The following is a 17,821-nucleotide window of genomic DNA, read 5'->3' on the forward strand; positions in this document are numbered from 1 at the left end:
TATATTGACTTGAAAACGGGAGGTTTTAGTACAGAGGATTACATATCTTGTTAAACAGACAATGCGAGCACCAGGAACAATGAAAACATAGGCCCTGCGCAAATTATGTTTCATAAAGTTATGATTTTTTAAATGTAATATAACATAACATAATTACAATATAATATAACATTATAATTAACAATAATTTCTTCTTTCCCCACTACGTTTCTCTCCCTTTCTCCCTCTTTTTCTCCTTTTCTCGTTTTTTTTTTTTTTGCCAGCCGATTGGGGGGCACGTGCCCCCCCCCCCCCGTAGTTTCGCCACTGTATATATATATATATATATATATTATCGTTCTTCTATTTTACTCGTTAACTTCCTCTCTCAATCCCTCTTCTCTTCTATCCTCTCGTTATAAGCCTACTACCTGCATCCCTCTTTCTCCTTTTCTTCTCTTCCTTATTAAACATCCTTATTTGTTAATAATGTCTTCAAATCTCCATTTATCTCCATCCGATACCCTTCTTTGTTCTCGCATTCCATTTTTATTTCCCTTCTAATGCACTCGACACTGAGAGAAATCCAACAAGCGTAACACTGAAAATTACATCAAAATCGGATATGAAATACAAAAGTTATGTCATTTCAAAGTTTCGCTAACTTTCACAAAGAAGGGATATAATGCATATCCTGGTCGGTATGAAAATGACGGGACTGCTGACACCACCCACTCAATGTTTATTTGTATTTCATTATATGAAATATAAAATATTTTAATTTTCTCCTCATTTTAATGTAAAACAAAGATTTATTCCCTTTGAACAAGTGGAATTATTACCTTTTTTTTTACATTTTGTAGGTCAGTCAAGTTGGTCATTATTGCCAAATCTGTAAAAATTGAAATATTGTATAATTCAAATAATAAAGAATACAATAGTGAGGGAGGGGAATCATCGACTCTCTCACTTGCATATCACCGAGTTGTGCATATCACAGTTTGTAAAGAAAAAAGAAATAAGCAAAACTTTAAATGTATCAACTTTCTTATTTTACATCCGATTTTGATGAAATTTTCTGCATTACGCTTGTTTGATTTTGTCTATTGATTCATATCAACATTTTTTCCGGGGTGGACTTGACATAGATGAAATTATTTCTACTTCATCCACCCCCCCCCCCCCGGCCCTCTCTCTCTATCTCTCTGAAATTTCTCATGTTATAATTTCTCTTAAAAACAAACGAGAATTTAAAGAAAAAAAGTATAAATAATTAATAATTTTCTCTTCAATTCCAACAAAATATCATATAAATATGTCTTGAATGTTTGGCCTGAGATGATATTAGGTTCAAAAGCATAAAAAACAAAAGGTGAAGACAAAATTTACAATCTAAAAATTCATTAAAAAAAAACAAATTTAACAAAAAGATATTGATCTAATCGCTAGAGGGTATTCATTTGTCTCGCGATCTACTATGGTCAACAAGGAAATTCGTGATCACTCTCGCAAAAAAGTGTTCACTAGCTTTCTAGGAAATTCGTGATCACTCTCGCAAAGTGTTCACTAAATTGATATAGTCGAATTATTTTCAATGTCTGCAATTATGCGTTTATTGTATAAGATTAAGGATTTTGTCATTAGTATCTGTATACTTTATTTTCAAGGCTACTGTTTGAAGCAACTAAATTGTTGCACTTAATTTACTGAGTTCAAATATTTAGAAGGTTGGCATTGATAGTATATGTTTGGACACAAGTGTAAGCTGACACATATGGGACCAATTTATATTGATTTCATGTTTTCATATGTAACAGCAAACATTATCACAATTCACAAAGAGTCAAAGACACACAATTTCTGTAAGGTAGACTTACAAGGGGTGTATCAGAAAGATTGGAAAGCCAACTGTATGTCTTTTCCTGAGAAAGAGAAAAATTAGTGACAACAAAAATCCCATCTCTTAAAGGTACTTTCTTTTAGCATTGGACAGGAAACTAGCTTCTAGGAATATGTAAGCTTTCACTACAAGCCACTGATTTGACAATAATGAGCAATATACTGTAGCACTTGGTTCACTTTCATGTACTCAAAATGGTGTACCCAGTGAAAATAGAAGAAAAAAATCATACTCTTTGTCTCATGATCTGTTTTCATTTCTGTGAGAAGTTTCTGCTTTGAAAATATTGAGCAAACTGAATAGGATATTAAACAGAGTTTAATAACATGTATATGAATGTTAAGCATTCTAGTTTGCTACCAATTTTTTTTCTGGGGCTTGCAACTTGCCCTTTTTCTGGAAAGTCCTGAATTTCTGGCAGTATGGTATCCCTGCATAAAACAACTTCTTTTTTAAGTACATGTAATTTTGGAATTTAAGCAAATGCAAATACAAACTCATGTGTTTGTTGTTCACAGGCACATTCTCACAACTTCTCTATTCAATGTGCAGTGAAGTGCACCACCTATAGAACAATTGTGTCATGCCTGGTCACAGAATCCGAATTCAGGTACATGTGTATCTTAAGAATTTGGAATGCTTATAAATCACAATTTCAAGTGATATGAATATAGTATTTTCTTAACTGGGCTATTTTCTCACAAACATTCTTGAAAGTTGGATCTCCTACTTATGATTATTATTAAAACACCATGTACATTTATAACATAATTCTTAATAAACTAAGGTTTAAGCATGCTTATCAATGATGTGGCAGTATCAAAATGGGTTTTACAATTTAAAGAGGTGACATTTATTTCTAAAATCCATTTAGAATTGTTTAGTTTCAAACGTTGCTTCTTCAACAGAACTTATAATAAGGTATGTGTCTAAGTTGTATGTTTAATGATTTTCAAAACGTAAAATCTTTGTATCCGCTCATTTTCTATTAAAAAAATCACAACTTTCTTCCAGTATGGCAGTAAACATGCATTAAAAATAAAAATGTCAAATGTTGTTTAGACCCATAAAAAGTACCGCATATGCATTTGAATATTACATCAATGCCTGAGGATTGCAATAGAGTCTCTTATTCATTCAGCACTCACATATTCACTTTACCAACTCTGTGCCACATGTTTGAGCATGAATCCTACTCTAAAGTCACAAAGCATCTTTCGCCGCAACATTCCTACATTCCCCATTACCATTGTCTTCTCTGATGAAATATGATTAGCAATGAAAAGGTGCTTGCTAGATTCCTGCAGGAAAGACACAGCTGTGACTGTTGGTGGGGTGCTTTTGTTCACCAGTCTTGCGTTTGTGAAAACTCATCATCTTCACTCTCGTTTCCATCATCCCCTACCTCCCTTGTGATATGATCCAAAGAATCATTCAATGGTAATTGCTTGTAAGAGGTCACAACCTTTGACCTATGACCCCTGCTATCTCTGACCTTTAGACAACCCTGAGAATCCATTGTGAAAGCCACCTCTTCTGATGAGTCCTCTGGTGACATACGTGTATCTAACCTATGGCCTTTAGTATCTTTGACATCTTGTGAACCCATAGTAAAAGCAGAGTCTTCTGACGAGTCCTCAGTCGATATATTTAAGCTATGACCCTTGTTATCCCTGACCTTTTGACCTTGTGAAGTAATTGTAAAAAACAGTTCTTTTGATGAGTCATTTGCGATTATTGGCCTATGAATATGACTCTTACTTTCTCGCACCCTTAGACAACCCTGAGTACCCATTGTGAAATTTACCTCTTCCTGTGATTCCTCAGACGATATTATTGACCTATGACCTTTGCTGCCCATGTCTTTTAGACTACCTTGTGATACCATTGACAAAGAAATATCTTCTGAGTCCTCTGATACTGTGGTATTTGACAAATGACCTTTACTAGCTCTGACTTTGAGACAACCTTGGGAACCCATTGTGAAAGCCAATTCATGTGACGAGTCCTCGGAAAATATATCTGAGCCTTGATCCTTCTTACCCTTGACTTGTTGACCTTCTGAACTTGATGTGAAAGCGACATCCTCTGATGAGTCCTTAGACAATATATATGACCTATTACCTTTCTCATTCCTGACCTTTGGACAACCTTGTGAACCCACTTTGAAACCTACAAGTACATCTTCTGACAAGTTTTCTGAAGGCATAATAACTGACCTTTCGTTCCTGTGACCTCTGACCTTTTGACATCCTTGAGAGCCTATGGTGAATTCCACCTCTTGGGATGAATCCTGTGATGGTGTAATGTCTGAATTCTGGCTATCTCTGACTCTCAGGTGGCCTTTAGAACCCACTGTGAAATCAGTGTCTGGCATTGAATTCTCTGGTGTAGAACTATTGGACCTATGGCCATTACGATCTCTCACTTTCAGACAACCTTGTGAACCCACAGTGAAAGCTAAATCTTCTGATAGCATTATATCTAATCTTTGACTCTTATGATCTTCTGAATCAAGAGTATCATCACGACCAACGCCTATGTTCCGCTTGGATTGTATCCATTCTAAACAAACCTGGGTATCCATAGCAGGTTTGAGATCTTTTGTTACTATGTTTCTAGATTCAGTAAGAAGTGATGAAGTATTTTCAGCAACTGTTAATGTTTTCTGAATACTCTTGGGATATAGCGAGTTCGGAGTGTCATCCAGTAAGTTGGGAGACAGTTCCGAATTGGTCATAGCAGCAGTGAAGCACTCTTGGGTAGTATTGATATCATGACCAATATGTCTTTTTGTCCTTGATTGCTTGACTTTCAAGCATCCTTGAGACCCCATGGTAAAAGTGACATCTTCTGACCCTTCCCTTTCCTCCAAGTCACCACGAACAAATTCACATTTAGGAACATCCTGATACCTTTGAAAGCCATTGTTACATAAGAAGTTCACATCCTTCATGGAATGTGATGAATCAGAATCTTCAAGAGGGTTGGTGGACACCAGATCCACATGGTCAGAGTGTTCCACAACAGTCTTCGAGCATTCTTGCGTATCAAGAGCAGTGTAGTCAACATGTCCTCTTGTCTTTGGCTCTTTCACCTTCAAGCAACCCTGAGTTCCCATTGTAAAAGTGACATCTTCTGTTTCCTCATCCTCGCTGGACACTGTACGACTATCATGAGAAATTTGAAACAATTCATCAGTATTTATATCTTGTGGAGAAGGCATATCAGAGTCTTGGGTATCGTGAAGGAGAGTCGTTTCATTTGTACCACTTTTATCCGCTCTCGAAATCAAATGGGTTTCATTAATATCCACACGGTTTGAAGAATGAATGCTAGATATTGCACTTGGAGATTTGCCCTCTTCACCCTTGTGACTCCTGAGAGATCCTGAGGGTCCTCCTGCTTGATGATGAGGGGGTTCTGTCCTTTTATTCTTAGGTATATTGGTCTGTTTGGTGATACTTTGAGATGATGATGAAGCCTTAGGAGCAACATTCTCTTGACCAGCTGTAGGAAAACAAGCCAAAAGAGCACAAGATGTTAATTATCAACAAAAATAGATCATTACAAACATTTTGATTGGGACTGCTTCTGCCAGAACTTAATAAGCAAATAGCTATCAATTCAATTAAGCTCAACTATGGGTAGCCAACACTATAATTTCTCATATGGAAAGCATATTTCTGAAAAATGTTGAGAAGAGCACATCTGTGTTCTGTCAGTGATTTCAATTCACAAATTTTCACTCAAACAATCAGATGAAGGGTTTTAGAAGCAACAGCTAATAGTGAAAATCACTTATTGGTTTATGAATCCTGGAGAAGATCACACTAGTCCCTCAGCCCCCCCCCCCCCCCCCGAAAAGGCCTTCTTGTATATTAAAGGGATCGTTTAACTTTGTGAGCAGCTGCTTTAAAAAATTCTCAAACTGAGTTGAAACGTGCGTATGAGTGCCTGTCTTTGTCCTCAAAAACCCTGAAACGGACCACAATATGTGACTCGTCATACCGAAATGAGAGACAACTCGGAATTTTTCAAATCCAAGTTTTGTAGTGATTATTGTTCTCCGTTTCTTTACCTTTAATTTGATATATCACTCGACCCTTAAGAGTAAATAATAGTGGAGATATTAGCCTTAGAATGCAAGAAGAATTGGGCTTTTGAAAATAAAAATCAAGAGAAAAACGCCTTCGAAGTTTGACTTCCGTTTTGAATCCGCTCCATGGAAAAATCTATTTTGCCACCGCCGAGCTAACCGAAATGTCCTAGCAACCGCTTGCCAAAGAAGGCGAAACGATTGACCAATGAGGAGGCTGCATTTGGAACAATAGTGAACTTGCAGGTCACGCGCGACTGCAAGACGAAACAAAGTTAATGTTCTGGTTCGATATGTCAATCCACTGATATTCTATACAGATCAGTGTAATAGCTCCATAGTTATACTGGGGTTTTATAATTATATTCGTGAAAGAAATAATTGTCATGATCTCCCTTTTTAATGAAATAAAAGGCAGGGAGAAAAGGTCGGACCTAAAACCAGTGAGGAGGGAGTATACCATTGATTTTCATTGTATCATCGTCTTGTTTATTAAATAATAACAATTTCATATAAGAAAGAACGGCTGTGAAAAAAAAATAGAAGATCGAATGGGGAGAAGAACGAATAATACAGAACAACAAAAGAAATAAGAGGAAAAAGGATGAGGAATAAGACGGTGGGGTGAGCAAGAGAGAGGAATAAGAAGGAAAAAAGGGGGAAGAAATGAGGTTAAAAAATATTGAGAGCAGATCGACGGGGGAGAAGAAAAAGAAATGGAGGGGGGAGAGGAATAAGATGGTGGGAATGGGCAGGGGAGAGGAAGAAGGAAAACATAATTATATAAAGAGGAACGAAAGAAAGAAAGAGGAATAAGGCGGTGGGTGAGGGAGGGAGAAAACAAAGAAGGAAAAGAGAAAGAAAACCGGCAAAAAGAGAGAAGATCGAAGGGTGAGAAGAACGAAAAACAGAATTATGTAAATAGAAACGAAAACAAGAAGAAGTGGAGGGTGAAAAAAAGGCAAGAGAGAAGAAGGAAAGGAGGGGGGAAAATCGGCAGAGAAAAAAAAAGATCGAAAGGGAAGAAAGAAAAACAGATTAAGAGGGACGAAAGAATTAAAGAAGAGAAAGGGGATGAGATAGAATAGGGGAGGGGGGTTAGAGAGAGGAGACCGAATGACCTGAATAAGAAGAGCGAACGAAAAGGGGGAGAGAGGAAGAAAGGAAGAAATAAAACACACGAAAGACGAAAGAAGTAGGTAAGAGAATACGAGAGAGGGAAAGAGAGAATAGATCTGGACACAGTCGAATGGAACAACATGACAATGACTTTTATGAAATGTTTATGTCAATATGTGTATTTTAAATGACTGATATTCTAAATCAATGTCTTTATCCAAAAAAAATGCACTAAACCTTTTGCATGGTCGTTTCGGCCATTTTTCATTGGTCGACGTTAGCTGTCTCAGACTTTCTGTTTGTACAGATATTTCTTTCGCTTTCTCTATCGTTCATTCAAACATGATAAAAATTGAGGGCAACGATGTCTTGATTATAAATAATTGGAAATAATGAAGCCCACCAAGCTTTCTACATAAATTTTGTTTCTTTTGTTAAAGATACTGCAGATCAATTAACTCACATTCACGAACAAACAATACTTTTAAGGTTTGTAAACCCTTTCTTTTGAAAATGTTCTCTCTTGAAAACATCCCGATCACTTGCAAATAATGGAGAGAATCTTCAACATGTCCATGTTATGTTTAATGAAATTAATCCTCGCAAACAAACCGTGTTCTGAATACTTTGCGTCTCTGCATGACTTTTATTTCGCGATTATAGCCAGGCTAATACTCTAAATCCGGTATCAATCTATCGCTAATACCCACGCCTGGTACTATTATCACCAAAAAATAACCCTTTAGAAGTTGTATCCCGTTTGTTAACTATTGTCAAGAAGCCCCCCTTTTGAATTTCAGAATACGTATTGAAATCGATGCTTTTGATCTTTCTTTTGAAGCTGAATCATTGAACCGATCGATCGATCGAGCTAGCGGCCGCCGCCAGCTGTACACGAGTTTAAATGAATAGCCAATCAACAATGGCATACGTTGCTAGGGGCGGAGCTTAGTATGAAGCGAAATTCGATCAAGTCGAACGTGCCAAGTATCAGAAATTTTCGAATTGACCGAAAAAAACACTCGCAGAAAAACTGCTTTTTTATCATATTCCCGTCATCAATTTCACTCATCTTTTTCACAGAGTAATTATGAAACATGGAAGAATCAGGAAATGAAAAAAAAAAAATCTTCACAATTTTGACTTTTTTATTTGTGTGTCGAATTCCAAGGAATTTTGATTTGCGACTTGTCTCTCATTTCGGTATGATCGATCACATATAGGATGAAAAACTCTAATTTAGATACAAGTAGCAATTTATTAGCCTGATTTTGAGAACCGTCTAGTAGACGAGTTCAGCTTATGACCAGTTCTCTCCAATTCAAAAAGTCCGTTGGCTATTTTGACTGCCTTCTGTTGTGTGTATCTCCTATACACACACTATTAGCTGCACTGTACATTCAGTGTATACCTTGTACACACTGTATGTAGGTCATGCTGTGTTCATCTAGAATTAATGTGTTGTGGTGCACAGATTCCCTGTATACACATAGTCATTGAAACCAACTCCCAATTATTTCAAACTTTGGTTTACATCTCCAAGGTTTTAAAATTGATCCTGTTAATATAATACTTTGAAACTTTTGGGATGGTATTTTTACACTATAAGCCTAATGTTTAGCCCATTTTCAGGAACCAAAAGGAGAATTTTTTAAATCAGAACAAAGTGAAATGATCACTTTAATCTTGTTTCAAAAATACAGAATATATGTGACCTTGATCTGAACAATTTTAACATCCTTATTTTTAATACATACATTTCATGCTAAATTTGCATTTCTTGAGGTGTCCTTTATACAGATCTAATATGGAAATACACATGTACTGTATATATGTTGGTCAGGTCCCTTCTTACAAAGATGGACTCGAATTCATCTCAACTATAAATGGACAGCCAGAAAACACATACATGGAACATGGATGTCGATCTTTGAAGAAAAATAAAGTAACTTCATTTCATATATGAATGAGAGTATGACATCTCATTCTCTTGTAAGCATTACACGCAGATATATATTATGGGACTGGCTGCTTTCCATACAGTAGTTGAGAATCACACTCTTAATCAGATATGACTCTATGGCCCAAATTCATAAAGGTGGTTTTGAATCCATGATGTGAAGTGAAAGCATGGTTTAATGCAATAATTACCGTACCCTTAATTGAAAGATATATTAAGAAAGAGGCCCAGAATGAATGCACGCTATTATCAATTCACTAAATTGATGGTGTTACTTAGGTCAAAGCCTTTTTAGCCCACTGTTTAAGTCCTATGTTTATATTAAATTTAGATAAACAGTAACCTCATTGACAGGCATGGATTTGTAGTGAGTGGTTGTATTACCGACCGACCACATCATACGCCTCAGAAATATTTTCATACGTTTGGAATATCCTCCCAAAGGGGACTTAAATGGAAAGATGATAAAAAAATGGCAAAAGAAAAATTTTCAAAGTCTGTTTATTCTCAAAATAATAAAATGTGGTAACAATAGCTCAACAGTGATTTTGTTGTTTTCTCAACTTTTCCCACAGAAAACACACGTTCAGTAATACGATGCCATTTTCAAATGGCCAAAATATTTCACAAGCGAAGAGCGGTGCGATCGGAAGCCGATTTCGTAATAACAGAAATCATTTTAGCAAAATTTTTACATCTTTATATTCTGTACAGTGTAGTTATTTCTGTATGTATGGTAGGAGTAAATGAATTTTATGAGAATATTGTGTTTGATATGATTGAATTTATGAAAAATGCTCGGAAATACGATCCATTAACATACCATCCTGTGACCAAAACATGCATTCATTATTGGAGGCGTTCTCAATACATGTGCTGAACTCTAAGTGTAATCAATAAATGAAATTTGCATTAAAAACGCTGTTCAAACCAGAGTTATGAGTTAAAACCACCTTCATCAATTCAGGCGTACAAGGTTTGTTAATTCATACCTGATTTCGGTGCAAAGAAGTTCTTGATGTCCGTTTGCTTGGTCCCAACTTTGATTGGTTGAGATGATAAAACAACATCAGCGATGTTTGTCATCGGTCTGAACACTCTCTGTCTCTTTGCTGCAGGTGTCTATGTAAGGAAAAGAGAAGTGTTCACATTAGACTTGGAATGAATTCTCAAATTCACTTTGTGCATGTACTGATCATTGTTGAATCACACTGATACCATGAACTTTATCAATATGTTATTATCAGCCTTAGATAATAAAGAAAATAGCCGTTCCGTATTCATGTGCATGGGCAAACTCATGGCATCATTTAATATGACTAAAACGTAACAATTAAATTACAACAGGACTTGACATCAAGGATGAAGTCAAGGCCAATACCAGTAGTTCCAAATTACAAGGCCACTCGAGCTCAAGAAATCCTCCTACACATGTTGACTTTGTCCATGTGACTCGGCCAAGGTCAAGGCGAGCAAAAAAATTGGCTTCAACTACATCCCTGCTTGCCATCATAATGATTTCATTAATTTGGTTTAATGGTCTGCTGCGCAAACCCTTCACTCGAGATAAGGGGTCTGAATGCCAAGCCTACAATGGCTTGTGTACAGAAGGCCCTCTCGCTCAGGAAATTAAAACAACAAGTTTATAGAGGTAGTCTTGAGTGAAGACCCACTTGTTAACAAATTTTTGACCAGGGCCTGCTGACTATGATATTGTGGAAACCTACATACTATGTGTGGCCTCACTGAAATATAGTAAAGTATAGTACGACTTTGCTGGGTTCCAAACAGTTATAAACCAGCCCAATCAAAATGTATATCAAGAGAGCTAATTAGGCATTCACGATGTGCCCTGACCTCAGGCCACCAAGAACCCTTTTATGTCCAAATTGGTATGTGTAGGTTTTGTATCATTTGCTTTCAAAAGATGGCCATGATAATAATACAGAAAATAATGTCACATTTTATTTAAAGGGGAATCCTGACCAACCTTGGTCATAAATTGCTGTGTGACAGAGGAGAAATGTACGTGATACAGGAGGAAAGGCTGAAAGAAATCGGACATGCAAAAAGAAAGTTATGGCCATTTAAAATTGATACCCCTAAGACCATGTAGACTTCAAATTGGCAACTACATGTACATGTAGGTAAGTAAATTATCACAAGTGGTAGGGACAACTTTCCCATAGTCTTGTACTTTTACAATTATCAGGGATTCGTGTGGTTTTTTTTTTAAGTACCTACTCCCCAGGGGCAATAATCAAAATATAACATAGGTAGCATATTATATTCTGTCCTCATGAAAGAAAAATAGAATATGAAGCAAAACTTTTTTTAAAGAATGTATTGAGTCCATGTAACAAGATATTTGTCAACTTACTTGTTCTTTTTTCTGTGCTGTACTCAGCCAAACATCGCATTGCTCTTGTTGGTGTACTGCAGGCTGGTGCTTCCGTTTCCCCATTTTCAAACATACTTCTGTTGAGATTTTGAATTGTAGGAGCCTTCCCTAGTAATATGTTCAGATCTGTATGATAAGCAGATTATTAAGCACATATTGAATTGGTAATAAAGGGAATTGAGTTTGGAGTAATAGATGTAGTGTCTAAAGCTTAGCAAATTCTAGTCCTGTTTAAGTCAGGCAAGGGTAACTGCCATTTGGTGCGACACTGTTAAATAAATATCTCACACAACAAATTTGATTACACCAATTAAGCTCATGTGCAATTGAAATACTGTCACATTATCTTAGTAACAGCAACCGCACTGTGCAGATCAGAGCAAAACAAAGAGGAGCACTGCATGGTTTTGATTGTCTGACAGCTGATCGGCCCGATGACTGCTTAGGCCCTAATTGTTTCCATTTTGCATGAGAAAAGCCAAAGTTGGCGGCATTACCATCACCATCACTCGTCTCATGGCATCACTCAGCGAATTATTTCTTGCACAGTTTGCAGTCGCTTAAAAGTTTAGACTAAACATTAGCATTTCGCAGAGAAAATTCAGATTTCTATGTCTCATTTGATAATTTGTCAACATAGTAAAACAAAACAAATTCAACCTCAAACATGCAGTTGATGCATCTATTCTACTTGTCCCTAGACTAACTTAGATTTTCCATTTCGATTCATTGCAAAACCGGTGTAGTCACGAGTGTTGTGTGTTTTGGTGCATCAGATCTAAATCATCAAGCCTTATTGGCTTTAACGGATGCACCCTTTTTCCATTATTGTTTTAATTATATTTCGTAAATTATTATTTGTATACATATTCATATTTCGTATTTGATCAATTTGATATTTCCATTTTTCCTGTAGATCTACATATATTATAATATATATTTTTAATGGAAATACAATGAATGAATGAACTTTTTAACTAAGTTAGAAGTAGAATTCTAGATTACCACTTTAATTTCACCATCTGGTAACTGGTTTTCCAGCCATTGTGTTGATCACTTTTAGTTACTAGATTTATGTGCAAGTAGTGCAACGTACTTGTTCACCGCAACAACTCTGCCTGTGGGGAATCTACATGTACACAAGACACATTTAACAAATTCATTAAAATACCACTTTTAAAACCAAAAATACTTATTTCCATACATTTGTAATTTATTTTTCATTAGTAACTTGGGGATCATTTTTGTAATTATCATCCAGATGCCCAGAGCACTCAAAAACTTGAAATTTGGGCATATTTTTGTGTAGGCCCTCTGTTGGTGGAAAGTATTTCAAGAAAAATGTCAATTTTCAATCTCTATTTTTAATTTAGAAAAGAATCAATATTTTTTAAGAGCCAAGTTATGATGAATAGTAAATAATGGAAACTGCAGTGACAGTGTCACAGTGTCAAAATAAAGTATTTGTCCCTAAGCCAGAAAGAACATTAAGAACAAGTCAAGACAAGAGTCAAGAGAAAATAAGCCAAACATTGCTAACTTTATTTCCCCACACATGGAGTAGTGACAGAGTGATGGGAAAGACTTCCTTATGTCCCCTCCACTAATTTTAAAAAATACTTCTCCAAACCCCCTACTTTCGTTCTCTTTTTCTTCTTTTTTTTCACCTTACTTACGGTTGGAACTTGGATTCGAACCACTCTAGCTGCAGGACGAGGCATCTCCAGTCTGTCGCCTTACTCACTGAGCTACAACTAGCAGGAATTGTTGAAAGTCATTGGTTTTATAACGGTTATCATGTTGTTGTTGTTTTAGCTTATACGGCGCGTATCATTTAGTACTGAATATTTGCGACAGCATAATTTGCGGTAATTTTTATATAACTATATATCAACTGATATTACGACTAGTCTACTCTCCAAGAGTATTGGGTATTTACTTTTCTGACTAAATAAACCGATGCCAGTGGGAATTACACACACTCGAAATTTTGACGGAATAAAGCCATATTTGATATTTTGGTATGTTTCCAACAACTTCATTCTTCAACTTCAACTTCCATGACTTCAACTTCAAGTTCATGAACTTGTCGTTCTGAAATCTCTCATCTATGTTAGATAATTCTTAATAAACCTCCTCCATATATTTTTTTTTAGTGGAAGGGACATATGGAAGTCTTGTGGTGCAACGTGTGATTGATATAAACAAGTGCTACCTGTTTTTAGTAAGTGCGAGAATTCCCTCACGCTATCGACTCAGCCTCGGCGTCTTCAAACTACCACACACAAACATGAACGAGTGGGACGGCCCATCTAGGCCTGCGTCAAATTCAACTCGTAACCAGTAGCAGAGAATCGATTAATCTATCGTGTAAGCACTTATTCCACTTATTCCAGTCCACTCCAGCACTAATACAATATCAATTAATAAGCTTTTGAATGCATTTACTTGATAAAATAAAAAGAAAATTGCACTTACTTCGGGTGGGTCGGTCAAGTCTCAGACTCAGTCAGACTTGAGTATTTTTTCTCAAATTTCCCGCGTTTGGTTATAGCGCCAGCTTGAGGCCGGCCCAGCAGCATTTATGAAAACCAAAATACTAGTACTATAGCAGTGAAAACAAGAAAATGGCAAAGGGCAAACTCGCAACCGTATTCAGATTTTTAGGCCTAAATCAGAAAAATAAACAGTTCTCTGTAGGCATAGGACTCTAGATAACGTAAGGTTGAACGGCATCTGGGTTACGTTTCCTGAAAGATTTCATCGGAAGTTTTGATTTTATCTGACAAACCCGTTTTATTCGACACTATTTTTACCATAGAAACAACGATTCCCTGCCAAAGTAATGGACCAAATCGACCAATTTAAAGGTTAAGTCCACCCCAGAAAATTGTTGATTTGAATCGATAGAGGAAAATCAAACAAACATAATGCTGCAAATTTCATCGAAATCGGATGTAAAATAAGAAAGTTATGACATTTTAAAGTTTCGCTTATTTTTCACAAAACAGTTAAATGCACAACTCAGCGATATGCAAATGAGAGAGTCAATGATGTCTATCACTCACTTTTTCTTTTGTTTTTTATTGTTTGAATAATACAATATTTCAATTTTTACAAATTTGACAATAAGGACCAACTTAACGTAACCATAAACTGTTAAAATAATGGTATTCCACATGTTCAGGGAGAAATAAAACTTTGTTTCACTTGACAAGGAGGAGAAAATTAGAATATTTCATATTTCATATAATAAAATACAAAAGAAATAGTGAGTGGGTGACGTCATCAGTCTGCCAATTTGCATACCGATCAGGATGTGCATATAACTGTTTTGTGAAATTAAGCGAAACTGTAAAATGTCATAACTTTCTTATTTTACATCCGATTTTGATAAAATTTTCAGTGTTTTGCTTGTTGGATTTTTTTCAAATCATTTTTTCGTTGGGGTGGACTTGTCCTTTAATGGTTGTCAAACAAAATGTTGATGGGCGGAATGGCATGAGACTTTTAATGAAGGTAGAACATGTAATGTGTGGAAGAGTTGGCAATAGACGTCACGAATTGGCAATTTACCGATGATATTTATTATATCTGTATACAATTAATTCCATCTATAGCACAAGGATCACGTTATAGGTCGGCATGTCGTCCCCGCCCCCCCCCCCCCCCCGTTCCTTATGGTTTCTATTTTCTATTAGAAATATGTTTATTTATTATGACCAAAATAAAATGGGATAATAAAAGTATAGATTTTGGGGTAAATCATAATAGGCCAATTAGGCTTTTTTCATTCTTTCAATATTGAAACACATTAATCGTGTCCCGGTTGTGAACATTAGTGACTCAAGTGATATTTTTTAAAATATGGAATATAAGGACGCATACTTGATAATCCAAAGACATTTCGAAGCTAGGCCGGAATACCATTATCTTAACACATTATAACTGTCACCCTTTTTATATTGGTCTGTGATGGTTTATCGCCTGGTAAACGGAATTGTTGATGTACCAGTCCCAGTATACATCCGCCATGCCCACCAGGCTGCTATACGGGGCATCCACCTTGCTTAGTGGCCATCAGATGAGGTTACATGTCCCCATTGGCGGCGGAAGCCAAAAAAATTAGGGGGGTCCACCTGAAATTTGGGATGGACACTGGTAAAAAATTTGACAAGCAAAAAAAAAAGGTTATCAATTTTTTTTTAGGGGGGACCGTCCCCCCCCCACCTCAAATTTAGGGGGGACAGGACCCCCCCCCCCCCCCGCTTCGCACTGCCGCACTGTTACATATCAGATTTTATTCCTGATGCCATTAGACTATGAATTATTCTCTCTGCCACTGTACACTTAAGTGCACTTCTGAAAGCTGAGGTGCAGAAAACCCAACTGCGCTAAGATTGCGCTGATTCTTTTTAACCGCACGTCGGGGGACACGTATATAGATCTTCCCAAAACGATACCCAAATCCGGTGGACTGTATTTTTACGGATGATGATGATGATGATGTACTCTGTTAATATATTATCTCACGAGGCCATTTCAAAGGATTTCATTTCATGCAAATTTCAGTTTCACCAGATTTATTATAAATAGGGCCCGTGCATGGGCTCGTTCTGGTCTGTTAGCGAAATTATGTGGACACGGTGGACAAAAGCATGATTTTTTCACCAGACCTTTGTTTATGTATAAGAATTAAAAATGGGGTATGCTCCAAAAAATCTGGCTGCAGGAACAGTGAAAAAATGGGTGAAAATGTCAGAATTTATGAGTTTAGATTGGTCTGATATATAGACTAGCGCTAGTACAAAACTCAATAGCAGTGCATTATTTTGTATTGGTTTAGTTCTTGAATTCAGACCCTTTTTGAACAGATGTTCTGTTTGTCCCCACATCTCAATGCACCAAATATCTGAATGCAGATGCTAAACAACTTAGCCGAAGGGTGGTGGTGGAGGGGGTTGGATGTTGGTGTGTATGTACAAATTTTGGTCTTGGGGTAAAGATGTGCAAGACACATTTTTTGAATGTGTTGGAAATGGTGTTGCCATGGTAACAGTGTATTAAGGCAAAAATAAGGTAAAAATCTTACAGTTAGAACTACTTCCTCTGTTTGTAAGCGATTCTCAAGAAATTTGGCACACACATTGGTCTTGAGGTGAAGATGTCTAAGACACATTTTTGTGTGTCTTTCAGAAATCTTCAGAATGCACCCAAAATGAATATTTGTGTCAAATTTTATGAGCACAGGCTGAAAACTGAGAAGTAGATTGATCCACGATTAGTTTTCCTGCATTTCTAGCTACATGTATCATATGTGGTTACCCTGGCAATGCACTCTCTGACAAATTTATGCAAAAAAAAAGTTCTTGCACATCATCTCAAGGCCAATGTGTGAGCCGTATTTCATAAAAATTGTTTCAAAACTGATGAAGTAGTTCAAATTGCAAGGTTTTTACCTAAATCTTGCCATATAATATGTTGTTACCATGGCACTACAATTTCTGAAACACACAAAAAGTGCCTTGTACATCTTTACTTTAATACCAATGTGTGTGCCGAATTTCATGTGAATCGATTGAAAACTGAAAGCAGTTTGAATTGTAAGTTTTTCCCAATTTTCACCATATAATATGTTGTTACCATGGCAACGAGATTTATGAAAGACACACAAAAATGTGTCTTAGACATCTTCACCTCAAGACCAATGTGTGTGCCGAATTTCATGAGAATCGGATGAAAACAGAGGAAGTAGTTCTAACTGCAAGATTTTTACCTTATTTTTGCCTTAATACACTGTTACCATGGCAACACCATTTGCAACACATTCAAAAAATGTGTCTTGCACATCTTTACCCCAAGACCAAAATATGTACATACACACCAACATCCAACCCCCTCCACCACCACCCTTCGGCTTGTTTAGCATCTGCATTCAGATATTTAGTGCATTGAGATGTGAGGACAAACAAAATATCTGTTCAAAAAGGGTCTGAATTCAAGAACTAAACCAATGCAAAATAATGCACTGCTATTGAGTTTTGCACTAGCGCTAGTCTATATATCAGACCAATCTAAACTCATAAATTCTGACATTTTCACCAATTTTTTCTCTGTTCCTGCAGCCAGATTTTTTGGAGCATACCCCATTTTTAATTCTTATACATAAACAAAGGTCTGGAGAAAAAATCATGCTTTTGTCCACCGTGTCCACAAGTAGGGTGTTTTTTACGCTAACAGACCGGACTATTAGTTTTAGTGGTTAAATTTCAAAATTATTATCCCACGCTGACATTTTTTAAGGTTTACACCGGGCGTTTAACGATTGATGGCAAAATAGACACTAAATGGTAAATAATGGGG

General features: G+C 36.5%; 1 protein-coding gene across 2 annotated transcripts; it reads right to left on the minus strand.

The window, feature by feature from the left end:
- Positions 1 to 1,243: 1,243 nt before the first annotated feature.
- LOC129278471 (uncharacterized) lies at positions 1,244 to 14,013 on the minus strand. 2 transcript variants are annotated; one of them, XM_064111176.1, is made up of 4 exons: positions 13,937 to 14,013; positions 11,438 to 11,584; positions 10,050 to 10,179; positions 1,244 to 5,389 (listed from the first exon to the last, which is right to left on the minus strand). In XM_064111176.1, exons 2-4 carry the CDS (start codon positions 11,519 to 11,521, stop codon positions 3,225 to 3,227), a joined length of 2,379 nt encoding a protein of 792 aa, XP_063967246.1. In that variant the 5' UTR covers positions 11,522 to 11,584; positions 13,937 to 14,013; the 3' UTR covers positions 1,244 to 3,224. The 2 variants fall into 2 exon arrangements, with proteins under 2 accessions (XP_063967246.1, XP_063967247.1); XM_064111177.1 differs by lacking the exon at positions 13,937 to 14,013 and adding an exon at positions 12,464 to 12,587.
- Between the last annotated feature and the right edge of the window lie 3,808 nt (positions 14,014 to 17,821).

Source organism: Lytechinus pictus, chromosome 16 (genome assembly GCF_037042905.1).
Source record: "Lytechinus pictus isolate F3 Inbred chromosome 16, Lp3.0, whole genome shotgun sequence".
NCBI lineage: Eukaryota > Metazoa > Echinodermata > Echinoidea > Temnopleuroida > Toxopneustidae > Lytechinus > Lytechinus pictus.

What these genes read in the sequence shown, in the direction of transcription:
- LOC129278471 (XM_064111176.1), bottom strand. Translation starts at nt 11,521, where the DNA reads ATGGGGAAACGGAAGCACCAGCCTGCAGTACACCAACAAGAGCAATGC. An exon ending in CAGCACAGAAAAAAGAACAA is followed by an intron (nt 10,180 to 11,437) that starts GTAAGTTGACAA and finishes TTCCTTACATAG; the next exon opens with ACACCTGCAGCAAAGAGACA. An exon ending in CTTCTTTGCACCGAAATCAG is followed by an intron (nt 5,390 to 10,049) that starts GTATGAATTAAC and finishes GTTTTCCTACAG; the next exon opens with CTGGTCAAGAGAATGTTGCT.